General features: G+C 31.7%; 5 protein-coding genes across 11 annotated transcripts; 3 read left to right on the forward strand and 2 right to left on the reverse strand.

The window, feature by feature from the left end:
• Positions 1 to 776: 776 nt before the first annotated feature.
• On the reverse strand, positions 777 to 6,937 carry LOC119610496 (guanine nucleotide-binding protein subunit gamma-1). Of its 5 annotated transcripts, none has more exons than XR_005231996.1 (3): positions 6,670 to 6,937; positions 1,759 to 2,344; positions 777 to 1,699 (listed from the first exon to the last, which is right to left on the reverse strand). XR_005231996.1 is itself a non-coding variant. In XM_037965742.1 (3 exons), exon 3 carries the CDS (start codon positions 2,103 to 2,105, stop codon positions 1,893 to 1,895), a length of 213 nt encoding a protein of 70 aa, XP_037821670.1. In that variant the 5' UTR covers positions 2,106 to 2,125; positions 6,533 to 6,569; positions 6,670 to 6,755; the 3' UTR covers positions 777 to 1,892. The 5 variants fall into 5 exon arrangements, 4 of the variants coding, with proteins under 4 accessions (XP_037821670.1, XP_037821667.1, XP_037821668.1 ...); XM_037965742.1 differs by adding an exon at positions 6,533 to 6,569 and having other exon boundaries at positions 777 to 2,125; positions 6,670 to 6,755; XM_037965739.1 differs by having other exon boundaries at positions 777 to 2,344.
• A 1,025-nt stretch (positions 6,938 to 7,962) lies between these two features.
• Positions 7,963 to 9,243, forward strand: LOC119610492 (aminoacyl tRNA synthase complex-interacting multifunctional protein 1). The gene is made up of 2 exons (XM_037965733.1): positions 7,963 to 8,243; positions 8,363 to 9,243. Exons 1-2 carry the CDS (start codon positions 8,094 to 8,096, stop codon positions 9,173 to 9,175), a joined length of 963 nt encoding a protein of 320 aa, XP_037821661.1. The 5' UTR covers positions 7,963 to 8,093; the 3' UTR covers positions 9,176 to 9,243.
• Positions 9,244 to 9,764: 521 nt separating this feature from the next.
• Positions 9,765 to 11,590, forward strand: LOC119610491 (protein FAM8A1). The gene is made up of 2 exons (XM_037965732.1): positions 9,765 to 9,970; positions 10,045 to 11,590. Exon 2 carries the CDS (start codon positions 10,109 to 10,111, stop codon positions 11,267 to 11,269), a length of 1,161 nt encoding a protein of 386 aa, XP_037821660.1. The 5' UTR covers positions 9,765 to 9,970; positions 10,045 to 10,108; the 3' UTR covers positions 11,270 to 11,590.
• A 5,317-nt stretch (positions 11,591 to 16,907) lies between these two features.
• On the reverse strand, positions 16,908 to 21,312 carry LOC119610489 (stromal membrane-associated protein 1). Its single transcript, XM_037965729.1, has 2 exons — positions 20,854 to 21,312; positions 16,908 to 18,990 (listed from the first exon to the last, which is right to left on the reverse strand). Exons 1-2 carry the CDS (start codon positions 20,984 to 20,986, stop codon positions 17,492 to 17,494), a joined length of 1,632 nt encoding a protein of 543 aa, XP_037821657.1. The 5' UTR covers positions 20,987 to 21,312; the 3' UTR covers positions 16,908 to 17,491.
• A 672-nt stretch (positions 21,313 to 21,984) lies between these two features.
• LOC119610493 (serendipity locus protein alpha) lies at positions 21,985 to 25,046 on the forward strand. Of its 3 annotated transcripts, none has more exons than XM_037965735.1 (6): positions 21,985 to 22,341; positions 22,403 to 22,597; positions 22,657 to 23,347; positions 23,430 to 24,227; positions 24,335 to 24,436; positions 24,505 to 25,046. In XM_037965735.1, the coding sequence occupies exons 1-6, from the start codon at positions 22,237 to 22,239 to the stop codon at positions 24,579 to 24,581; spliced, it is 1,968 nt and encodes a 655-aa protein (XP_037821663.1). In that variant the 5' UTR covers positions 21,985 to 22,236; the 3' UTR covers positions 24,582 to 25,046. The 3 variants fall into 3 exon arrangements, 2 of the variants coding, with proteins under 2 accessions (XP_037821663.1, XP_037821662.1); XR_005231995.1 differs by having other exon boundaries at positions 22,109 to 22,341; positions 22,403 to 22,603; positions 24,304 to 24,436; XM_037965734.1 differs by having other exon boundaries at positions 22,110 to 22,341; positions 22,403 to 22,603.
• The last annotated feature ends 1,839 nt before the right edge of the window (positions 25,047 to 26,885 follow it).

Below are 26,885 nucleotides of genomic sequence, written 5' to 3' on the forward strand. Positions count from 1 at the left end.
CTCCAGAAGACACGTTTCTATAGAAGAAGACAAAGAGTCTCAAGAAGACACTTTTCTATAGAAAAGAGTCTCAAGAAGACACTTTTCTATAGAAAAGAGTCTCAAGAAGACACTTTTCTATAGAAAAGAGTCTCAAGAAGACACTTTTCTATAGAAAAGAGTCTCAAGAAGACACTTTTCTATAGAAAAGAGTCTCAAGAAGACACTTTTCTATAGAAAAGAGTCTCAAGAAGACACTTTTCTATAGAAAAGAGTCTCAAGAAGACACTTTTCTATAGAAAAGAGTCTAATGAAGACACTTTTCTATAGAAAAGAGTCTAATGAAGACACTTTTCTATAGAAACGAGTCTAAAGAATACACTTTTCTATAGAAACGAGTCTCAAGAAGTCACGTTTCTGTATAAAATAGTCTCAATAATAAAATTTTCTATAGAAAATAATCTCCAGAAGACACGTTTCTATAGAAGAAGACACTTTTCTATAGAAAGAGTCTCAAGAATACACTTTTCTATAGAAAAACGTCTAAGGAAGCCGAATTTCTATAGAAAAAAGTCCTATGAAGAAACTTTTCTTTAGCAAAAAGTCTTGCGAAGTTTACCTTCTATAGTAAGGACTTTTTTGGTCTATAGCTAAGAGCCTTTTTAAGTTAAATAACTCTTTATTAGACTGAATTTTGAATGAATTTTTTAAATTTTCTTACAGATTTTGTTTATTTTGAAAGAAAACTTTCAATAGAAACTTTCAAAGAAATGATACTTTGGAAATGCCGGTGGTAGTTAGGGTAAACGTTAACATTTGTTTAGGTTTATTAAAGAAAATAGCAATTTATTTCAAAAATTGTGTTTTATATTAGAGAATAAGAAGTATTTTCCTTATAAATTTCTTTTTCACTTTTGAATTTTGGTTTTTTAATGTGTTTTCCCTATTTTAAGGCAAATATTAGTTATTTAATATTATTATTTTTTAAGTATTTTATTAATTTTAGAAAATTTCATATGATAATAAAGGTTTTAACTTTTAAATGACCATCTCGTGGTGAAGTTGTATTAATACTATTTATGTTTTGGTTATTTGGTTTTATTATTCTTTTGTTTTTATATATAAATAACTAGAGATCTTATATATGATATATATTTGTTGTTATTGTTTAAGATATACTTGATATTTCCTTTCTTTTGTATATATATATAATAATAATAATGCTATTGTTGTTTTTTTTTTCATATATAGAAGATGTATAGATATATATATAATTTATAAATAGTTGTTGTTATTTTTTTTATAAATTTACGATATATATTGTTTAAGTTAAATATGTAGTTTATGATTAATAACTTGGTTGTTGTTTTTGTTGCCTTTTGGTTTAATATTAATCATAAAAACAGAATAAGTTGTTGTGTTAATAAATCCTTTCTTTTAGCTGGTTTTTGGTTTAAACTAATTGTTGCTATTTAATCATTACTTCGTTGCTTTCTAAAACATTCTGGGGAGGGGGGGGTTTTCAAAGTTTATTGTTGTTGTTGTATTTCTTTTTAAAGTAAATTAGTAGATGTTGTTTTTTTGTTGTGGTAGAAAATTATATTTTTTATTGAATTTTAAAGTTTTCTTTGCAAAAATTGTTTAGTGTTTAAATGTTGTTGTTGTTGTTGTTGTTTTTGAAGAGGTTGTTCTAGAAGTAAGTTCTATTAGGTGGTGATTTCTAAATTTTTAACAAAAATTTAAAACAAATTCCTTTATATATTCCTGCTGCTTGCTTACTTTCTATAAAACCTCCTTTACTTAAACATTTAATTCATCCATAAACTGCTGCTGCTTTCTTCCTTCATCTTCATTCTACTCCTCCTTCTTCTCCTCCACCATTGTCTCTTCTTGTTCATCATTATAAGTTTAATTTAGAGTACACTGCAAGAGGATTTCTCACGGAAAGGATTAACTTTTTGACTAGTGAAACCAGTCAAAAGATAATCTTCCTGTTCATGTTGCGATATATAACGCATCATGGCAGCACAAGATTCGGAAACAGGTTGACGATCTACAGCCGCTTCACGTCTCAATTGTTCGACAATAATACGCTGCTGTTGCAATGAAGAAGACATAACGTCCATAACTGCTGTCTCTGATAGTCCTATGGTGGAAAATTTGTGGTTATGGTTTTTCTAGGTTAACGTTAAAATCTACTTTTTAATAATGTAGTGGGAGTAGTTATTGTTTTGGTTGGATGGGTGGTTGTTTTGGTTGGTTGATTTGGTGTTTTTTTTTTTGGTTAGAAATGAGTGCAACTAAATTAAGCGTTGTTATAAAAATGTGTCACTTTTTTTTTATTTAGTTTATTATGAGAAAAAAGCTGTAATTCAAATTTATAATTTTGGGAATAGAAAAAGAAAAAAAATCAAAAGAAAAACAGACAAAATTTAATAAAATATTTTGGGAGGGAAACTATACCAATAAATACTTTATAAATAAATACAGGGACACACATACATATATACAGAAATTAATTATTAATTTAGCTACATAAAGCATGAATCATAAAGTTAATCACAAACATAAAATGTTAATAATAAAGTTAGTAGTTTTATAATACATTTTGTTAAAGCCAATTTAACATACAAAAGCCTTAAACTTAAAATATAAATAAATTATAAACAAACAAGGAACAAGTGTTAAAATCCTTTGTTTACCTTTAACACACACTTTTTAATGAATATTTAAAGAACTTTTTAATTAAATGGACAAAAACACAGTTTCATAAACCTTAAGCAAATAATCTAAAGAAGCTTTGTATAAAAGTGTACAAGGACAAGCTCTTTTATATAGAAAAGAGTCCGAAGAAGACATATTTCTATATAAAACTGTATAAAGGAAAACTTCTTATAAAAAGAGTTCAAAAGACATACGTTTCCATAAAAAAAAACCAAAGAAGATACTTTCTGCTATAAGATTTAGTTTTTAGAAGGCACTTTTCTATAAAAAGGAGGCTAAAGAAGACACTTTTCTATAGAAAATAGGCCAAAGAAGACACTTTTCTATAGGAAAGAGGCTAAAGAAGACACTTTTCTATAGAAAAGATGCTAAAGAATACACTTTTCTATAGAAAAGATGCTAAAGAATACACTTTTCTATAGAAAAGATGCTAAAGAATACACTTTTTTATAGAAAAGATGCTAAAGAATACACTTTTCTATAGAAAAGATGCTAAAAAAAGACACTTTTCTATAGAAAAGATGCTAAAGAAGACACTTTTCTATAGAAAAGAGGCTAAAGAAGACACTTTTATATAGAAAAGAGTCTAAAGAAGTCACTTTTCTGTAGAAAAAGATGAAACTCTTTCTAGAAAAGTCCTTAGTCAGGACACTCTCTACAGTATTGACTATAATATCTTCTCTAGTCTATAGCCTATTCTATAGTCTGGACTATAGTCTATTCTATAGTCTGGACTATAGTCTGGACTATAGTCTGGACTATAGTCTAGTCTATAGTCTGGACTATAATCTAGTCTATAGTCTGGACTATAGTCTGGACTATAGTCTGGACTATAGTCTAGTCTATAGTCTAGACTATAGTCTGGACTATAGTCTGGACTATAGTTTAGTCTATAGTCTGGATTATAGTCCAGATTATAGTCCAGACTATAGACTAGATTATAGTCCAGACTATAATCCAGACTATAGTCCAGACTATATTCCAGACTATAAACTAGACTATAGTCTGGACAACAGTCTTGTCTATAGTCTGGACTATAGTCTTGTCTATAGTCTGAACTATAGTCCTGTCTATAGTCTGGACTATAGTCCTGTCTATAGTCTATTCTATAGTCTGGACTGTAGACTATTCTTTAGACTGGACTATAGTCTAGTCCATAGTCTGGACTATAGTCTAGTCCATAGTCTGGACTATAGTCTAGTCCATAGTCTGGACTATAGTCTAGTCCATAGTCTGGACTATAGTCTAGTCTATAGTCTGGACTATAGTCTAGTCTATAGTCTGGACTATAGTCTAGTCTATAGTCTGGACTATAGTCTAGTCTATAGTCTGGACTATAGTCTAGTCTATAGTCTGGACTATAGTCTAGTCTATAGTCTGGACTATAGTCTAGTCTATAGTCTGGACTATAGTCTAGTCTATAGTCTGGACTATAGTCTAGTCTATAGTCTGGACTATAGTCTAGTCTATAGTCTGGACTATAGTCTAGTCTATAGTCTGGACTATAGTCTAGTCTATAGTCTGGACTATAGTCTAGTCTATAGTCTGGACTATAGTCTAGTCTATAGTCTGGACTATAGTCTAGTCTATAGTCTGGACTATAGTCTAGTCTATAGTCTGGACTATAGTCTAGTCTATAGTCTGGACTATAGTCTAGTCTATAGTCTGGACTATAGTCTAGTCTATAGTCTGGACTATAGTCTAGTCTATAGAATAGACTATAATCTAGTCTATAGTCTGGAATGTATTTTATTCTATAGTCTGGATTATAGTATATTCTTTAGTCTGTACTATAGTCTGGACTATAGGCTATTTTATAGTCTGGACTATAGTCTTGTCTATAGTCTGGACTATAGTCTAGTCTATAGTCTGTAATGTAGTTTATTCTTTAGTCTGGACTATAGTCTATTCTTTAGTCTGGACTATAGGCTATTCTATAGTATATTCTATAGTCTGGACTTTTGTCTATTATTTAGTCTGGACTACAGTTTGTTTTATAGTCTTGACTTAAGTCTGTCTATAATCTGAACTATAGTCTATTCTATAGACTGACCTTTGGTCTATTTTATAAATATACTGTAAATAACTCTTTTTACTAAAACTCAATATTTTCAACAAAAAATCTATATTTCACCGAAAAAAATCACTTTGTACTGAAAAAGCAAAACTTTTTACACAGAACTCCATATTTCACCAAAAAAAAATTCACTTTTCAATAAAAAAAAATTAAAATATCAAAACTGATACATATTTTATATTTCAATGAAAAATCGATGTTTCACGCATTTCTTCGAAAAATCCATATTTCGCCAAAATAGTACACTTTTCACCAAAAAATATAAATTTTATTAAAACATCTACATTATTCCGATATTTTATATTTCAATGAAAAATCTACGTTTCATGGAAAAATTCACATTTCACCAAAAAATCAATATTTCACCAAAAAAGTTCACTTTTCACAAAAAAATCTAAATATCAGGAAAATATTAAAATTCTTCATAAAATCGATATTTTACCAAAAAAAAAAAAACAATATTTCATCAAAAAATCAATATTTTTTTTAATTTTGAACAAATCTATTAGTTTATTGTCTTATTTTTTTAAAATTACACCTTAAGACAAAGTTTTTTATAAAAAAAATTATTTAGGAGGTCAAACGTTTATCTGTTTTCTGAAGTCCATCTAGTTTTCTAGTAAATAATTGACGACTTTAGTAATAAAACAATGTCTTTCTATCATGACTAAACTAAAAGAAGGACTATTATGTTACAAAATATTTATTAAACAGTACTGTACCCTGCTCTAACAGGCCATTATTGAATTAATTGAATAGTTGGGAAACAAACAAATAAAACACAAAAACTATCTATTAAAATAGCAAGACATGTGTGTGTATAAAAATTTCCGGAAATCATGAAAGAAAATAAAAGAACAATCAAACACCCAATACCCAATGAGCTAGAGCAGTAGAGCAAAACCTCCATTAATAAATAGAGATGCAAGCACAGCAAGGCAAACTTAACCCAGTTAGGGGGTGAGGATATATTCAACAATATACTTTAAGGTCAGACAGACTGATGATGATAGTAGTGCTGATGATACAAGTAGACACATGAACTCTATACATTATTTTGAAAATAGTTTTAAAACTATAAATTATTTGAAATGAATGATAAATTTATCGGTCTTAATTATAAATATTTCAATAAAATTTCTTAATTTACTGAAATTCACCTACAAATGTTTTGATATCAGTTAGAAATTCTAATATTAACGTTGCTAATGTGTTGTGGCCTAAAAATAAAACACTGTGAAATTAACAAATCGATGAAGGCTTATATACCCTTCAGCCCCATGCCCCCTTTATAGTATTCTATTAATCCCCTAAGGACTGAATCCAACAAAGGGGAGGCTTGCAAGTGTGTTTTTCCAACAACTTTTTAAGGGAGTGGCAAAGACAATGCAAAAGCAATAATATCAAAGCAATTACAAAAACACAAAAAAAAATCAAAGAGCAAATACAAAAAAAGCAAAGAGAGAGGGGGTTTAAATTAAACAATTGAACAAAAAAACACACACTCATACCATTTTCTGCTAAAATTCACACAAAAAGAAAAACTTCTAGAATTTCCAAAAAAAAAAAACTACAAAAATTATAAGTTTCTTTAATTTTAGCCAAATAAATAACTTTACATGTAAAATATGTTCTAATAAATCGTTTAGTAGCCATTTTTTTTACAATTTCACCATTCACAAACATTTTGCCAATAGCTTTTTGTTAATACTTTTTTTCACAATAAACAGTTAATCATTTGTTAATTTTTACCTTTTCCTTAGCCTACACAATTGCAAACACCAGCAAGCTGTTAGATTTTTTTTTTAGTTAAATGTTGTTAGTTATTTAATGATTTTTCTTAAAAAAATTTTCTCTATGCCAAATGGTAAAACAAAAAAAATACACACCCAAAATGAAAAATTTTCCAAACTACAAACACGACAAAGTACACTCGCCCGCTGCACAATCTATTATGTTAAATACACACACAAAAATCAAAGGGAATTTACGCCAGCAGCAAAACACATCGACAACAGCAGAAATTTGATATTTTAAATGTCAAATTCTTTATATTGTTTTTGTTGCTTTTCTTTTGAAAGTAGTTTTCTTCTTAGCTATAATAAGCATTTGACATTTGTAGTATATCGACAACTGTTCTGTAAATTTCATCTTCAAATTAGAGATACAAGCCGAGACGGCTCAAATCGTCGGCGGCTGGCCGACGGTAATATTTTGCAAGCCGCGCCACCGCCGACTTCCTTCTCTCAAAAGCTAAGCCGGCTTAAACGTAGCCGCTGATAAAGATTGGAATCGTACATGTATTTCGGAAAATAATTTCACCACTATACTATAATAATGTCCATTTTCATTTGCAGAAAAACCTTATATAGAGACAGGTTTCTATATAACAGACTATTTTACAGAGATTTTTCAATAAAATAGAAGCTTATAAGGTCAATTTCAGAAGAAAAAGTTAAATTAAGCCAACAATTTAACCGCCGACGATATTTTCTATAATAAGCCAACGCCACCGACCTAGAATGGTTGCGCCGCCGCTGGCGATCATTTTGCAACGGCTTGTATTTCTGCTGCAGCCAACTGCGCTTGTTTAAAAGCAAAAAATAATGAAAAATATAAAATATTTACTAGTATTTTACATATTGTACAGAATTCGGCATTTAAATATCACGTTATATTTTACCTTCAAAACACTTTTCATTCCTGTTTTCCGTTTTGTAGGAAATTTTCTTGAAAAATTAGTTTATTTTCGTTTGTTTTGTTTCTATTGTCATTGTTTCTTCTGCAGCGTCGTATTTTTTAGTACTATTTGGCAAAAAACAGAGTTGCATTTCTACTTTTCTTAGATTTTGAGTAGATTTTGCCGAAATCTACTAATGAAGAAGATTGTTTTGTATGGCAAATCTAGTAAAAATCAGATGGATTTGCTAGAAATCTCATAATTACTAGATTTCGCTGTATTGTAAATGGAGTATAATCTAGTCTATAGTATACTCTATAGTCAAGTCTATAGACTAGAGTCTAGTCCATAATCAAGTCTCTAGTCTAGTCTATACTATAGTCTAGTATATTGGCCTGTCTATAGTCTGGTCTAGTCTATAGTCTTGTTTATAATCTAGTATACTATATAGTATAGTCTATAGTCCAGTATAAAGTGTAGTCTAAAAACTATATATAGTCTACTCATAAATTGATAAAAGTGGGAATTGCAAATAGTCAAATATTTGTGTTAACAATAATTAATAACATCCGGCAACACTTTTTTTATTAAATCATACTCACCGTCTCCCAGTTCTCTGTAGTTATTCTCCTCATGAATCGTATTTTTGCCACCGGTTCAACATTGCTACGTTCGAGCTTTCCTAAGTTATTAAAAACGCCTCACAATAAAATGGTTTCCTTGGAACAAGTAGTGGAAAACAATAAACGCAGTCAAGAGATTATAGAATCTCTGAAAAGTGAAGTAAGTTACTCAACAACACAGAGAAATATACAAATGATGAAGAAAAAGCAAAACAACCAAAAGTTGGGTTAGAATCTATAAAAATAATTTCCCAAACATTTTTCTCTTCAATTTTCTAGTTAACAGCCATTCGTGGAGAACTTATTAGCCGCAAAAAGTTAGAACTTAGAGCGGAAAATGCTCAGCTACAAAAACAAGTGGAATTGGCTAAAGCCCAATTGATTGCCTTGGAAATAAAGAATGGCAAAAAGCAAATAGCTGTGCCTGGAGCTCGCAACTTATGTACTGATGCCACCAAAGCCAACCCAGCGCCTGTAGCTGAAGTTACCGCTGCGGCTGGCGCACCAGAAGCTAAACAAAAACCCCAGAAAGAAAAGAAACCCAAAAAAGAAAAACCAGCCACTGCAGACAATAAAGAAGCGGCCGCCGCTGAATTACCCATAGATGTCAGACGTTTAGATTTGCGTGTAGGTAAAATTGTTGAGGTAGGACGCCATCCCGATGCCGATAGTTTGTATTTAGAGAAAATCGATTGTGGTGAAGCCCAACCCCGTACTGTTGTCTCTGGTCTGGTTAAATTTGTTCCCCTCGAAGAAATGCAAAATCGTATGGTTGTTGTAATGTGTAACCTTAAACCTGCCAAAATGCGTGGCATTACCTCCGAAGCTATGGTCATGTGTGCCTCGACACCGGAAAAAGTTGAGGTCTTAAGTCCTCCCGCTGGTGCTGTACCCGGTGATCTAGTACACTGTGAAGGTTATCCCCGTACACCTGATGCTCAAATGAATCCCAAAAAGAAAATCTTTGAGACATGTGCCCCTGACTTGAAAACAAATGATGATTTGGTGGCATGTTTTAAGGGTGCCGCTTTACATGTGCCCGGCAAGGGTAATGTAGTGGCCCAGTCCTTGAAAAATGTTCAAGTTAAGTAGAGTGTTTTTATTGTATTTTTTGTAATATTAATAAATCAAGGGGAGATTGTAAAGTGTTTTAAAGAAAATCTAAAACTTGTTTATTTAGTCCGAACAATAGACTATAGCCCAGACTATGATATAGGCTATATACTAGATTATAATCCAGACAACAGACTTGGTTATAGTCTAAACTGTAGATTATAATTAGAACTATGCTCTACAGTCCAGAAAATAGACAAGACGAAAGTTTGAACTATAATCTAGTCTCTAGTCTGGACAATAATGTAGTCTAGCCTTCAGTTTATAATCCTATCTACTCTAAAGGATAGTCTTTAGTTAACAACAAAATTTAGATGTAAAACGGATAAATATTATTTAAACTATAAAAATCGCTAATTGAAATCTGATGTTTTTTTCTACTATACGGCAACTCATTAACACAGCTGTTAGAAAATTATGACATCTGTATATTTTAGTAATGTTGATTTAGCGTTTTTTTTTTTTTGCTTTAATCTTTAAACAATTAAAAATTTTAATTTTTTACTATATCAACAAAAAAGGTTATATACTTTAAACATTAATTTAAATTTTAGAATACCGTAAATAAATATAATCTCTTTATTATTGAAAAATTATATGTAAAACATAATTTATACAGATATTAGCTTTTTGAACATAAACTAAAGTTAGCCACACTGTTCTCTTAATTCATCCCCCTCTTTTTCCTAATTTTTCTATTTCTTGTTTGCTATTTTATACATACAATTTGTATGTTGTTCTTTTTTTTGTGTGATTAATGACGATTTTAAATAGGTAAGTGTTAATAAATAATTCAAAATACTAACGTGTCCTTATGTTTAAATTCCATAAACAACTTGAATTTTTAGCTAAAAAGAACTCGAACATAAGTTCTCAAGAGTAAAAGGTGAAAAAAAAAAATCCAAAAATAAAATGAGCGAAAAAGAGGAAAATAAAGTTAATGAAAAGGAATCGGCAGAAGCAACAACTACTACGTCGTCATCAACTTCATCGGTGTCAGCAACAATAACAACACCTGCTGCTAGCAGCACAACAACAAAACCAACAGATGTGGCCAATAACAAAGATGCAGGTCAGCCTCGAGAGATATCCACCAAGGAGGCTTATTTTGCCAGCCTAAATGAATGGGTTAAACATGCCAACATTTCACAAAATGCCATGGCCATGTTTCCTTGGTATTTTATGACCTCCTATCCCCAACTGTTCTCACAACCAGCTCCCGGCAGTTTTATGCCTGGTCTACAAATACCCACAGCTAACGTTCAAAACAACATTCCACCACCACCCTTAAATAACAATAACTTAAATGCCAACTTTAATCCGGGCGCTGCTGGTGTAGGTGTATTTAATGGTTTCGGCTTGAGGCTTATAAACGATCAGGCCCAGGCTGAGATTATAAATCGCAATGGTGGCTATGAGTATGTAGTGGCCCCATTTTGGAAAAGAGCTGTGGCCGAGGTTATAGATATGATTATAATGTTGTTTTTGAAAATTGTGGTTATCTTTGTGGTGACCAATGTTTTTGGCTATAATCTCATGATGGATATGGATAAAGATGTTTTAAATAAGGCCATGGATAATGAAGATTTTGCTGGTGCCCTTTTATACTCTATGGACTTTTTAGCCTTTTCCTCGGATCTTTTAGCCTTTGAAATTGCCACCAAACTGTTTGTTTGTCTATATGAGGCCGTCCTCACAACCTTCTTCAATGGCGCCTCGGTGGGTAAACATATTATGGGTTTGAGCATTAAATATGTAGAGGCCATGTTGCCTTTACCCAACAATGGCCTACCCGCCCAACCCATACCTCAAATACAATTGGGCTTCCAGGCGGCTCGTGTTCAAATGCGCGCCCTGCTATTCCCTGCCGAAACGCCAAATTTTAAAAGAGCCTTCGTGCGTGCCGTTGCCAAAAATGTCATCTTAAGTCTATTGTTTCCCATGTTTTTCCTAATGGTTTTCTTTAAAAATAACCGTACCGCCTATGATATCATGACTAAAACTATTGTTGTAGAGACCTCTAGTCAACCGTTGGTCTTAAGAAGACATCCGCAACAACAGCAACAGCAGTAACATTAAAAACTATTTTGGAGTTTAAGTTAAGATTTGTTAATTGTTATGGTAAAACAAAGAAACATTCTTTTATATTTTTTTGAATTTTTTTTTTAGTTCACTTGCCATAAACATTGTTTTTTTTTTTTAAATATTAACTTTTAACAAAAAGAAAAAAGAATTTTCAATTGCAAGAACTAAAAAAGTAAAGGGTTTTGAATATTATTTATCTGAAAAAAGTGTATGTATAATAATTTAGTGAAAAATATATAAATAAATGTAAAATTATAAAAAAAAACTATTAAAGATTTTCCAAATCGTGGCTTCGAAGCCGAATCTGAAGTGAAAGTTGCGGTTCTACTGTGGACTATAGTTTAACCTATAGTGTGGACTATAGTTTAGTCTATAGTCGGGACTATAGTTTAGTCTATAGTCGGGACTATAGTTTAGTCTATAGTCGGGACTATAGTTTAGCCTATAGTCTGGACTATAGTTTAGTCTATAGTCTGGACTATAGTTTAGTCTATAGTCTGGACTATAGTTTAGCCTATAGTCTGGACTATAGTTTAGTCTAAAGTCTGGACTATAGTTTAGTCTATAGTCTATACTATAGTTTAGTCTATAGTCTGGACTATAGTATATCCTATATTCTATAGTCTAAACTATAATTTAGTCTATAGTCTAAACTATAGTTTAGTCTATAGTCTGGACTATAGTTTAGTCTATAGTCTGGACTATAGTTTAGTCTATAGTCTATACTATAGTTTAGTCTAAAGTCTGGACTATAGTATAGCCTATATTCTATAGTCTAAACTATAATTTAGTCTATAGTCTAAACTATAGTTTAGTCTATAGTCTGGACTATAGTTTAGCCTATAGTCTGGACTATAGTTTAGTCTATAGTCTGGACTATAGTTTAGTCTATAGTCTGGACTATAGTTTAGTCTATAGTCTATACTATAGTTTAGTCTAAAGTCTGGACTATAGTATAGCCTATATTCTATAGTCTAAACTATAATTTAGTCTATAGTCTAAACTATAGTTTAGTCTATAGTCTGGACTATAGTTTAGTCTATAGTCTGGACTATAGTTTAGTCTATAGTATGGACTATAATTTAGTCTATGGTCTGGACTATAGTTTAGTCTACAGTCTGGACTATGTTTAGTCTATAGTCTGGACTATGTTTAGTCTATAGTCTGGACTATAGTTTAGTCTATAGTCTGGACTATAGTTTAGCCTATAGTCTGGACTATAGTTTAGTCTAAAGTCTGGACTATAGTTTAGTCTATAGTCTATACTATAGTTTAGTCTATAGTCTGGACTATAGTATAGCCTATATTCTATAGTCTAAACTATAATTTAGTCTATAGTCTAAACTATAGTTTAGTCTATAGTCTGGACTATAGTTTAGTCTATAGTCTGGACTATAGTTTAGTCTATAGTATGGACTATAATTTAGTCTATGGTCTGGACTATAGTTTAGTCTATAGTCTGGACTATAGTTTAGCCTATAGTCTGGACTATGTTTAGTCTATAGTCTGGACTATGTTTAGTCTATAGTCTGGACTATAGTTTAGTCTATAGTCTGGACTATAGTTTAGTCTATAGTCTGGACTATAGTTTAGCCTATAGTCTGGACTATAGTTTAGTCTATAGTCTATACTATAGTTTAGTCTAAAGTCTGGACTATAGTATAGCCTATATTCTATAGTCTAAACTATAATTTAGTCTATAGTCTAAACTATAGTTTAGTCTATAGTCTGGACTATAGTTTAGTCTGTAGTTTGGACTATAGTTTAGTCTATGGTCTGGACTATAGTTTAGTCTACAGTCTGGACTATGTTTAGTCTATAGTCCTGACTATGTTTAGTCTATAGTCTGGACTATAGTTTAGTCTATAGTCTGGACTATAGTTTAGTCTATAGTCTGGACTATAGTTTAGCCTATAGTCTGGACTATAGTTTAGTCTATAGTCTTAACTATAGTTTAGTCTATAGTCTATACTATAGTTTAGTCTATAGTCTGGACTATAGTATAGCCTATATTCTATAGTCTAAACTATAATTTAGTCTATAGTCTAAACTATAGTTTAGTCTATAGTCTGGACTATAGTTTAGTCTATAGTCTGGACTATAGTTTAGTCTATAGTATGGACTATAGTTTAGTTTAAGGTCTGGACTATAGTTTAGTCTATATTCTGGACTATGTTTAGTCTATAGTCTGGAGTATAGTTTCGTCTATAGTCTGGACTATAGTTTCGTCTATAGTCTGGACTATAGTTTAGTCTATAGGCTGGACTATAGTTTAGTCTATAGTGTAATATATAGTTTAGTCTATAGTCTGGACTATAGTTTAGTCTATAGTATGGACTATAGTTTAGTCTATTGTCTGGACTATAGTTTAGTCTACAGTCTGGACTATGTTTAGTCTATAGTCTGGACTATGTTTAGTCTATAGTCTGGACTATAGTTTAGTCTATAGTCTGGACTATAGTTTAGCCTATAGTCTGGACTATAGTTTAGTCTATAGTCTGGACTATAGTTTAGTCTATAGTCTGGACTATAGTTTAGTCTATAGTCTATACTATAGTTTAGTCTATAGTCTGGACTATAGTATAGCCTATATTCTATAGTCTAAACTATAATTTAGTCTATAGTCTAAACTATAGTTTAGTCTATAGTCTGGACTATAGTTTAGTCTATAGTCTGGACTATAGTTTAGTCTATAGTATGGACTATAGTTTAGTTTAAGGTCTGAACTATAGTTTAGTCTATATTCTGGACTATGTTTAGTCTATAGTCTGGACTATAGTTTAGTCTATAGTCTGGACTATAGTTTAGTCTATAGTCTGGACTATAGTTTAGTCTATAGTCTATACTATAGTTTAGTCTAAAGTCTGGACTATAGTATAGCCTATATTCTATAGTCTAAACTATAATTTAGTCTATAGTCTAAACTATAGTTTAGTCTATAGTCTGGACTATAGTTTAGTCTATAGTCTGGACTATAGTTTAGTCTATAGTATGGACTATAATTTAGTCTATGGTCTGGACTATAGTTTAGTCTACAGTCTGGACTATGTTTAGTCTATAGTCTGGACTATGTTTAGTCTATAGTCTGGACTATAGTTTAGTCTATAGTCTGGACTATAGTTTAGCCTATAGTCTGGACTATAGTTTAGTCTAAAGTCTGGACTATAGTTTAGTCTATAGTCTATACTATAGTTTAGTCTATAGTCTGGACTATAGTATAGCCTATATTCTATAGTCTAAACTATAATTTAGTCTATAGTCTAAACTATAGTTTAGTCTATAGTCTGGACTATAGTTTAGTCTATAGTCTGGACTATAGTTTAGTCTATAGTATGGACTATAATTTAGTCTATGGTCTGGACTATATTTTAGTCTATAGTCTGGACTATAGTTTAGCCTATAGTCTGGACTATGTTTAGTCTATAGTCTGGACTATAGTTTAGTCTATAGTATGGACTATAGTTTAGTCTATTGTCTGGACTATAGTTTAGTCTACAGTCTGGACTATGTTTAGTCTATAGTCTGGACTATGTTTAGTCTATAGTCTGGACTATAGTTTAGTCTATAGTCTGGACTATAGTTTAGCCTATAGTCTGGACTATAGTTTAGTCTATAGTCTGGACTATAGTTTAGTCTATAGTCTGGACTATAGTTTAGTCTATAGTCTATACTATAGTTTAGTCTATAGTCTGGACTATAGTATAGCCTATATTCTATAGTCTAAACTATAATTTAGTCTATAGTCTAAACTATAGTTTAGTCTATAGTCTGGACTATAGTTTAGTCTATAGTCTGGACTATAGTTTAGTCTATAGTCTATACTATAGTTTAGTCTAAAGTCTGGACTATAGTATAGCCTATATTCTATAGTCTAAACTATAATTTAGTCTATAGTCTAAACTATAGTTTAGTCTATAGTCTGGACTATAGTTTAGCCTATAGTCTGGACTATAGTTTAGTCTATAGTCTGGACTATAGTTTAGTCTATAGTCTGGACTATAGTTTAGTCTATAGTCTATACTATAGTTTAGTCTAAAGTCTGGACTATAGTATAGCCTATATTCTATAGTCTAAACTATAATTTAGTCTATAGTCTAAACTATAGTTTAGTCTATAGTCTCGAGTATAGTTTCGTCTATAGTCTGGACTATAGTTTCGTCTATAGTCTGGACTATAGTTTAGTCTATAGGCTGGACTATAGTTTAGTCTATAGTCTGGACTATAGTTTAGTCTATAGTATGGACTATAGTTTAGTCTATTGTCTGGACTATAGTTTAGTCTACAGTCTGGACTATGTTTAGTCTATAGTCTGGACTATGTTTAGTCTATAGTCTGGACTATAGTTTAGTCTATAGTCTGGACTATAGTTTAGCCTATAGTCTGGACTATAGTTTAGTCTATAGTCTGGACTATAGTTTAGTCTATAGTCTGGACTATAGTTTAGTCTATAGTCTATACTATAGTTTAGTCTATAGTCTGGACTATAGTATAGCCTATATTCTATAGTCTAAACTATAATTTAGTCTATAGTCTAAACTATAGTTTAGTCTATAGTCTGGACTATAGTTTAGTCTATAGTCTGGACTATAGTTTAGTCTATAGTATGGACTATAGTTTAGTTTAAGGTCTGGACTGTAGTTTAGTCTATATTCTGGACTATGTTTAGTCTATAGTCTGGACTATAGTTTCGTCTATAGTCTGGACTATAGTTTCGTCTATAGTCTGGACTATAGTTTAGTCTATAGGCTGGACTATAGTTTAAGTCTATAGTATAATATATAGTTTAGTCTATAGTCTGGACTACAGTTTAGTCTATAGTCAGGACTATAGTTTAGTCTATAGTCTGGACTATAGTTTAGTCTATAGTCTGAACTATAGTTTAGTCTATATTCTATAGTCTAAACTATAATTTAGTCTATAGTCTGAACTATAGTAAACTATAGTTTAGTCTATAGTCTGGACTATAGTTTAGTATATAGTCAGGACTATAGTTTAGTTTATAGTCTGGACTATAGTTTAGTCTATAGTCTATACTATAGTTTAGTCTATAGTCTGAACTATAGTTTAGACTATAGTCTGGACTATAGTTTAGTCTATATTCTATAGTCTAAACTATAATTTAGTCAATAGTCTAAACTATAGTTTAGTCTATAGTCTGGACTATAGTTTAGTCTATAGTCTGGGTTATAGTTTAGTCTGTAGTCTAAACTATAGTTTAGTCTATAGTCTAAACTATAGTTTAGTCTATAGTCTGGGCTATAGTTTAGTCTATAGTCTGGGTTATAGTTTAGTCTATAGTCTGGGTTATAGTTTAGTCTATAGTCTAAACTATAGTTTAGACTATAGTCTGGACTATAGCCATGAATATAGTCTGAACTATAGCCATGACTATAATCTAGTCTATATAGTCGAAGCTGCTTTGAAATCGTTCAGTAAAACTAACTTTTTTGTACATTTTTTATTATTTTTATTTTATAACTAATATATTAATTTTTCTTATACATTTTTTATTTATTTTTTATATAATTATAATTATTAATAATCTGGTTTAAAAAAAATCAAAACAAATTACTTTTTTTTCAACATTTCATTAAGAAATTATTTCAAGATTGTTATTTAATATACGTTTTGTTTGAAGAGTGCTACTAGTTAGAAGAACGCTCTTTTCCTTATATTTTCTTTTTAATTGTATAAGCTAAAAATTTACTTAATTTTGTATTAAGTTTATTTTTAATTTAATTAATTTAAACCTTTACAAGATTATGTATTAAGTTTCTTAAGTTTTGTTTAAAAAAAAAGTTTACGAAGGGAAAGGGGAGAGGTAATAATAAGAATAAGCCTTTATATTAAAAAAGGGAATTATAAACAATTACTGAAATATAAAGAGTAAGGGAATAGAGTGGTGGGGGGATGTAGGAGGGTCTAGAGTTGAAAACTTTACTAAAAAACTTTTAAAAGGAAATTATTCCAAATTATTTTCTTTAAATAATACTATCAAGACAAAGAATGTAAGAAAAACAAAACATTCAAATAATGTATTCCCGGTTTAAGGTTTTGATGGAAATCTAAAGGGTTTGTTTTAAAGTTCTTTCAAAGATAGTCAGAGTTTTCGTTTAAACGGCAAGTTTTTTTTTTGTTTTGTTTAAGTATGTGGAAAGTTGTTATTGTAATAATAATAATAATTAGAATTTGTTTAAACAACTACAAAATTTATTGCCATACATTGCCGATATTAAGATTACCAAACTGTTGCTGCAAACTATTGGTAGCAGCAGTATTAGCCGCAGTACTATTACTGCCCATGGCGGCGGCTGTGGGAAAGCCACCTATTAAACCTTGATGATGATTAAAGTTCGTTTGACTTTGCATGGTGGGCGCCATACCGGGAAACATTAGCGGTGCATGATTGACGGCTAAACTTGACATAAGACTTTGTTGATTATGCGTATGCATGAGATTAGCGGCAGCAGGTTGTCCAGTGGCCATAATGCCACCCATGGTTTGGGTTTGTGGAAAACCTGTCTGCATAGGAAATTGGGCAGCAAAGCCCGCATTAGCGGCATTATTACCAGCTGCACCCATATGTAAAGCCGACATGCCGGGAGCAGTAAAGGCAGCCGGGGCAGTCATAACGGGTGCATTATACATACTAGCTGAGTTGGGTGGTGTCATAAACTGCTGTTGCTGCTGATTGGCGGCCGGACCACCAGCACCCATAAAACCTCCGGGCACCATGCCGGTAAAGGCACCAGTGGCACCACCAAACATAGCCGACTGTGGATTAACCTGCTGTTGTTGTTGTAGGAAATTCATGGCCGGCGTAGGATTGGGCGGAGCCTGTCCATATAATGCCAGTATACTGTCCTTAGTTAATTTCCCTGATTTGTCTTTGTCACCGCCTGTACCAACCAATGAACCCTGATTGAAAAAGTCTTCTTCCTCTTTGGCCAATGAATTCTGCGAGGCGTTTGCATTATTGGTCAATTGTTGTTGTTGCTGTTGACTATCATTCACAGCCGGTGTAGCACTCAAGAAACAGCTGAAAGTATCATTTTGTAAGTCACTTATATTTGACGAATGCTGCTGTTGCTGTCCAGCCAGTGAAGTCTGCACCGGTTTCGTGGGTGAGGCTAAACCCAATAGATCATTGCTGTGATTGCTATCAGCGCCCGTAGAACTAGTAGAAATACGTTGTATCTTAGGACTACTACCACTCTGACCGGGTTTAGGTTTGGGCAAAGGAGCCGGCAAAGGTGATGACTTAGCCGCCGCTGAACTCGAGGATTTCTTATCATTTGCAGCACTGCCCGTTATGACGCCAATACCCAAGGCTGTATTTGCCTGAGCCGCCTTCTTTTTACGTTTTTGTCTCTCCAATTCCTCATCGATTTCCTTGGCCCAATCGACTTTGGGTGGTGATGGTGGCACCCATTCACGAGCCAAGTATTTCTTATGCTCATATTTGGCACGTATGAAAGATTCTAAAGCGGTATCGGTTTGTGGACGTCGAAAACCATCGGGTAATTGAGCCTCATAAACGGCCCGAGCACGGGAGTTACCCATCTGTTGTAGGGATATGACCTGTTCGGGGGTCCATGTGTCCAAATTGACCGATTTTACACGTGATATGTGTACGCCGAGATTACGATGAATACCAGCACAGCGTATGCAGAGGAAAACACCTAAATTCCATGAAGCCCAACGTGGTCCTAAAAAAGAGGGATGAAAAAAAAATGAAAAATATAAGTTTAACAGTTTAATTTTAATAAAATCTGAAAATATTATTTGGCATCAGTGAAATCTTATCTTTTTCTAGCAGATCTCAAGACCTCAACATTCTTGAGAGAATCGTGACTTATTAATCATTTTTTATATATTGATATAATAATTAAATAAGAATCATTGCAAATTAAAGTAAAATTAAAAAGCAAACAAAATGCCAGAGGTAGCTGAGGATTTCTTATCATGTTTCTCAATATATTGGTTCCTAAACTATCCTTCCAACCATTTTTTATAAGTTTAAAACAACAAAAACTACCAAACTACCAGCAGTAAACTGCAAAACAATGAAAATAAATAAAGTTAAATGATAAAAAACAAAACTCTGACGAAAACAATACACATTCATACTCGCTCATATACACATGATGATGATAAACTTTTAAATAAATTATTTAAATAAACATTTATGGCTGTAGTTAGCAACAACAACAACAACAAAATCATTTCAGTGACCATGCATGTCAATTTGTTGTGCTGTTTCTGTTTATCAGAAACAAAAACCCAAAGTACTATAGTAATGCTTTTGGTTTGTTGGCAAATATAAATCACAAAAAGACATGTTACATTGTATATTTACAATGAAAGAGGATGGTGTAGCAAAATAGTTTTATGGTAAATAAAAGTGAAATGTTAAGTACTAATATAACAATCTATGACGCACCTTTTGCTTTGATTGCTTTTATTTAAAGAGTAAAAACACAAAAAAACGTCATCACATTTAAACGAAAGATTGTAAAATGATAAAATAAAAAAAATCAAATCCCTAAAATGATCCAAAATAAATAAGAAAGTAAATTTGGTTAAAACCGACTGTAAGAAACCCTAAATAGACTATTATAGACTAGACTATAGACTAAACAATAGACAAAACTATAAAATATACTATAGACTAGATTGTAGCCTAAACTATAGACGGCAATACATTCTTAACTTTTGACTAGACTATAGACTTCTCTGTATAGACTAACTATAAACTAGCATGCGGCTAAACTCTAGACTAGATTATAGACTAAACTATACAATAGGCTGCAGACTATATACTAGACTATAAACTACACTACAGACTAGACCAAAGACTAGACAAAGGACTAGACTATAGACTACACTATAGATTACACTATAGACTAGACTATAGCTTGGACTATAGACTAAAGACAATAGTATATACACATCTATAAACTTATTAAACCACAGTCTACGCTATAGATTCGATAATACAATAGACTATAATGTTGGCTAAACTATGGAATAAACTATTGATCAGACTTTACAACTACAACTACTACACCTATACTAAACTATAGAATAAACTTTACACTAAAATTAAAGTAAATTAGGCTACAAACTAACTAAATTTCAAACTAGAGCAAAATGTAAACCGAACTATAGACTAGATATATGTTTTCCACAATAGTATCGTAGGGCTACAAATATTTTATAGGTATTGCAAACGTGTTTATTTGTTAGCACGTATCCCATATACAATCCATACAAACATATGACGGTGATGAACACAAGTATTTGTCAATATAAAAAATTTTGCAAACACTTGTTATCTATTATTTTTCATGCAATAGTTATTTCTAACTAACGAATATTTTTTGGTGGTTGTGGTAAAGATGGTTAACGCACACGCACATAATAACACACACTCCCTCTCCCCCATAACCCTCCCCCAGCTCTAAAACATATGATTTACATTCAACAAAGACAAAAATAATAAAAAAAAAAAGAAAAGATTTCCCAAAGCAAAAACGTATGTCCAGTTTTTCTTAAGTTAATTGACTCACCCTTGGCATCACAATCTACACAGTATTTGTTGTCCTCATCTCTTAGCATTTGTGTTAATAATGTTTGACATTTTTCCTGTATAAGTTTGGTCCTTTCCGTTTCTTTGCGGCTGGTGGTCGTTGACGAACTCATATTCTGCTGCTTTTTGTGTCTTGCTACTGCTCTTTTGTGGCTTTTTTCCTTTTTTTTTTATTTGCTACGACTGCTGCTAAAGAAAATATTTTAACAATTTTATGGCTTAAGGAGAGCTTTTCCTGTTGAATTACACACTACTTTTTTAACTTGGTTTTTGTGAATTTTTAGCACATTATTTTTTTTTGCTGTTTTTGGTTTAATTCCAATTGAAATTTCTAAGAAAAAATGTTTTTTTTATGTTTAAAAGAAAATCCTCCAAAAAAATAATCATCAATTTTTTTTGACGTTGTTAGTAGAGACCTGCGCCGACAAATGTTAACGGCGTCGGTGGTGATTGACAGTAAAAATGTTGGCGACGTTTTGTAGATGGCTGTAAGCCGTCCAAGTTTTTGCTTTGTTTTTAATAATTTTCAACGAAATTTAATAAAAAATATTTCGAAAATTCGGTATTTTGAAATTTTTTTTATTCATGATTTTTAATACAACTCAATATATTTATAATAAGCAATATTTTGATACGCTGAATCAAGTATAGTCTTCACAATAGTATATTTTAATAACATGTACCGATATAACCTTATTTTTAGTAAATCTCAAATATCGAATATATAATAAAGTGCATATATACATATTTCTAATTACTATAAAATAATTATTTTCTTTATTTTTTTATTTGCAATTATAATCCTTGTATATGAGCGATTTGTAGGAATAATGTGCATCACTGTTAACCAGTTAGCGAACATGCCACTAACATATAGTCATCATCATGTTTAAAGAGTTTATCACCATTATACAAAATGTATTATACAATGTATGATTTTCCTTTTAAAAAATCCAGTAAAATTATAAAATTATTATCCTTCATGCTAATGTTACCACATCATAATAACAAGTGTTGCCACTCCAATACTATTAAGTACTGCTAGTACTTTCTAATACAACCTTGCGTGCAGGTTAAACAGAATTCAAAACAAATTTACATCAGGTGTTAGCAGCAAGGCAACTGTATTTAACAATTTCAACTTGAAAATGTCAAAACGCGCGTATAAAAAATGTACTCGCTAATTTATAAATGTCAAACTTTAGATAATGAAAATTCATCAAATCAATGCTGTTGTAACCTTATTAAATTCGCCTTGAAAACCGAAATTTCAAATAAAAACAGCAACAGCATCTATAAAATTGCGCGGAATTTATGAAAATTTAATTTTGATTTAAAAATAAAACAAAAATCATATACAAAAATGGAAAATTGCTCGGAGCAATTAAAAAGACAATTAGTTAAATGCCGCAATTTGTTAAATAAAGGCTACACAAATGTACAGAACAGCAGATTAAACTGGTTAAATGTAAGCAAGCATGTTTTGGTCACAGTAAAAAATCTTTTCTTAAAAATTCTCTTTGTTTTAGACATTTTGTTTAGAATTTTTGAAATTTTCACAAAATTTGCATACATTCTTGTCACGGGTGCAGGAGCAAAAGAAATATGATAAAAATCATGAACAAATCGAGATTGTGTACTTATGTTTGACCCAAATTATGACCTGTATCAAACACTTGGAAAATACTCTTAAGGCTGAGGAGCGACAGGGTGCCGCAATATCGGTAATTGTAAGAAAAATAATAAATTTAACAATTATTGCTCATTATAAAGAATTTCCTAGGCTTCACGTCAACATTTCTTAGACCGTATAAACTGGTGTCTGGAACGTTTGCGTAGTTGTTTAAAATTCTTGTCGAATCGTGAGGAGCCCAAAAAATTAACCATCCCAGAGGAAAGGTCCTTTGTGGAACTAATGGATATGGTTTTAGATCTTTTGGCTCCCTACAGCAGCTATAAAGATGAATCTCAAACCGCTGCCACACAAAAATGTTTAAATTTAGCTGAAAATCAATCAGAGGCCATGTTTGCCAGTCAACAAATACGTTCCATTGTTGACTTTATACTTAGTCATACATTGGCATTTGCCAATGTGGCTTTGCAGCAGGACAAAAAGGCCTTAAGTGCTCTGTGTCAGAAGGTTTTACGTGAGTGTATGGCATTTCAGGAAGAATGCAAGGCTGCCCTATTGCCAGGCGCCCAACACAACGATAGTAATCGTAAATTAAAGGCAATATCATTGGAAAATGCTTTATATCAATTGGAAGATTATATCAATGAAGCACTTTTACGTTTGGTTTATACTTGCTTTTTAGATTTTAATAACTTTTCCATAGATAAATTGAGAACAATGATAAGGGAACGTCATGCCGACGATCCTTTATTGGATGAATTGATAGCAGATTTTGATGTGAATGTTGATAGGACAACACAAATTGGTATATTTGCAATAGCATTTGCACCGAATGTAAAAAGTAAGTTTAGTAAAATAGCACCCAACTAGAACTAAACTAGAAATGCATTAAAACTGAACAAAAAACCTATGTATATTTTCAGTTAAAACTATTGTACGCAGCTGTTTAGCTTCATTTGAATCCTTAGATTCTTGTATCATACCTTCGCTACAATCTACTAAGGGCACTGCTGATATCTTTGCCCAACTTCTGGAACAACATTTCAATGAAGAAGTTGCCAATTTTAAAAAAGCCATACAAGAGATTATCGATAGTCAAGCATTTGCTTCCTGCTATTATGAACTCTTAACACAAGTCATTAATCAAAATGACAAAGAATATAACAGGGATTCTCTAGAGAATATTATAAAAATGGCAGAATTCCTCTATGAACACTTTCAATTACCCGTAAATAATAAAGAATTACAAAAAGAAGCTGATCGTTTGGAATTATTTAAGAAGTTTCACTTAATGCTGCTAGAATGTCAGGCAGTTTTGAAATGCACCACCGAAAAGCTGGAACCAGCTAGAATATTAAAACGTTTTAAAATTTTACGTTCTATTTTACGTAAATTTATTGATGAGCTGGGCGATAAAGGCGCCAATGGTGTGGCAAATAAATCACAAATGTTTATAATGTCAGAAGACTTGAGTGATTCACAGAAAATGTTTGCCTCTATTGGTATTTCACCCTCTATACGTAGTATATTGTATAATAACAATACACCCATGGAAAATCGAAGACAACAGCGTTTGTTAAATGATTCTTTAAAGGCGAATTATTCAAAGTTAAATACAACAACAGAACAAGTAGCAACTCCATCCAAAAGCACAAGTACAGGTCAGCCAATAGCTAAAGTTGTACCAACCGCAACAACACAACGTGCCAGTTTACGCAGAAGTAAGTGAATTTGTTAATGTTGCCATTATATAACCTTTATAATAGTTTGAAATGACTGATTTGTCGTTCTTTTTAGTAACTGCTAATATTATTTCATTTGTTTTTAGAGGAAAGTTTACGTACCGCTTTGTTTAAGCGACAAAAAACTAGTGAAACTGAACAAATTTACACAGTATACAAAAACAATTCGGACAGTTTACAAATAAGTGGTAAATTAATTCTACAATTTGCCAAGCTTATACAATTTGTAACACTTATTTTTCTGTTTTTTTTATAGAAATTCTCGATCAATTAACTGGTTTATCTTCGAATTTATCCAAACATACGTTAAATAACAGTATTATATCTAATTAATTTTAGAAAGTTGTTTAATTATAAAAAAGTATTATTTGTAAGTAATGTTAGAAATGTGTTAACTAACAATAGTAATTCTAATTAACATTAGAAATTTGTTTATTTTAAAATTTTTTATTTGTAATTAAAAGTGCTTAAGCACTGTCACCATTTATTTTTAGTATTTTAGTTTAATTATCTTTATTTTTTTAAGAATTTATTACTTTATATTTTAAGTTTACACGTTTGAAAGTGTATTCGTTTATTTATTTGTTTATGACCTAAATGATTTAAAATCAATTTTTAAGAAACAAATTATTTTTTTATTAAAAAAAAAGTTTTTTTTAATGTATTTTAATATGCATGTCCTTTTTGTAAGTGTATGTTGTTTAATTAATTAACAAAACTTTTCTAATTTAAGAATTTAATTACGTTATTATTTTAAAATAAAATCTATAATTAAATAAAATCATCAGTCAATATGGAGCGAATGTGAAAAGTGTTGTCTAGCGAACAAGAACCTATAATTGAACTAGAACTGAACTAGAACTGAACTAGAACTGAACTAGAACTGAACTAGAACTGAACTAGAACTGAACTAGAACTGAACTAGAACCGAACTAGAACTGAACTAGAACTGAACTAGAACTGAACTAAAACTGAACTAAAACTGAACTAGAACTGAACTAGAACTGAACTAGAACTGAACTAGAACTGAACTAGAACTGAACTAGAACTGAACTAGAACTGAACTAGAACTGAACTAGAACTGAACTAGAACTGAACTAGAACTGAACTAGAACTGAACTAGAACTGAACTAGAACTGAACTAGAACTGAACTAGAACTGAACTAGAACTGAACTAGAACTGAACTAGAACTGAACTAAAACTGAACTAAAACTGAACTAGAACTGAACTAGAACTGAACTAGAACTGAACTAGAACTGAACTAGAACTGAACTAGAACTGAACTAGAACTGAACTAGAACTGAACTAGAACTGAACTAGAACTGAACTAGAACTGAACTAGAACTGAACCAGAACTGAACTAGAACTGAACTAGAAATGAATTAGAACTGAACTACAACTGAACTACAACTGAACTACAACTGAACTACAACTGAACTACAACTGAACTAGAACTGAACTAGAACTGAACTAGAACTGAAATAGAACTGAACTAGAACTGAACTAGAACTGAACTAGAACTGAACTAGAAATGAACTAGAACTGAACTAGAAATGAATTAGAACTGAACTAGAAATTAATTAGAACTGAACTAGAACTGAACTAGAACTGAACTAGAACTGAACTAGAACTGAACTAGAACTGAACTAGAACTGAACTAGAACTGAACTAGAACTGAACTAGAACTGAACTAGAACTGAACTAGAACTGAACTAGAACTGAACTAGAACTGAACTAGAACTGAACTAGAACTGAACTAGAACTGAACTAGAAAACTAGAACTGAACTAGAACTGAACTAGAACTGAACTAGAACTTAACTAGAACTAAACTAGAACTGAACTGAACTAGAACTGAACTAGAACTGAACTAGAACTGAACTAGAACTGAACTAGAACTGAACTAGAACTGAACTAGAACTGAACTAGAACTGAACTAGAACTGAACTAGAACTGAACTAGAACTGAACTAGAACTGAACTAGAAAACTAGAACTGAACTAGAACTGAACTAGAACTGAGAACTTAACTAGAACTAAACTAGAACTGAACTGAACTAGAACTGAACTAGAACTGAACTAGAACTGAACTAGAACTGAACTAGAACTGAACTAGAACTGAACTAGAACTGAACTAGAACTGAACTAGAACTGAACTAGAACTGAACTAGAACTGAACTAGAACTGAACTAGAACTGAACTAGAACTGAACTAGAACTGAACTAGAACTGAACCTAGAACTGAACTAGAACTGAACTAGAACTGAACTAGAACTGAACTAGAACTGAACTAGAACTGAACTAGAACTGAACTAGAACTGAACTAGAACTGAACTAGAACTGAACTAGACTGAACTAGAACTGAACTAGAACTGAACTAGAACTGAACTAGAACTGAACTAGAACTGAACTAGAACTGAACTAGAACTGAACTAGAACTGAACTAGAACTGAACTAGAACTGAACTAGAACTGAACTAGAACTTGAACTAGAACTGAACTAGAACTGAACTAGAACTGAACTAGAACTGAACTAGAACTGAACTAGAACTGAACTAGAACTGAACTAGAACTGAACTAGAACTGAACTAGAACTGAACTAGAACTGAACTAGAACTGAACTAGAACTGAACTAGAACTGA

Source organism: Lucilia sericata, unplaced genomic scaffold (genome assembly GCF_015586225.1).
Source record: "Lucilia sericata isolate MDLA Ls3-8-SP2 unplaced genomic scaffold, ASM1558622v1 Contig001211F_arrow, whole genome shotgun sequence".
In the NCBI taxonomy this organism is placed as follows: Eukaryota; Metazoa; Arthropoda; class Insecta; order Diptera; family Calliphoridae; genus Lucilia; species Lucilia sericata.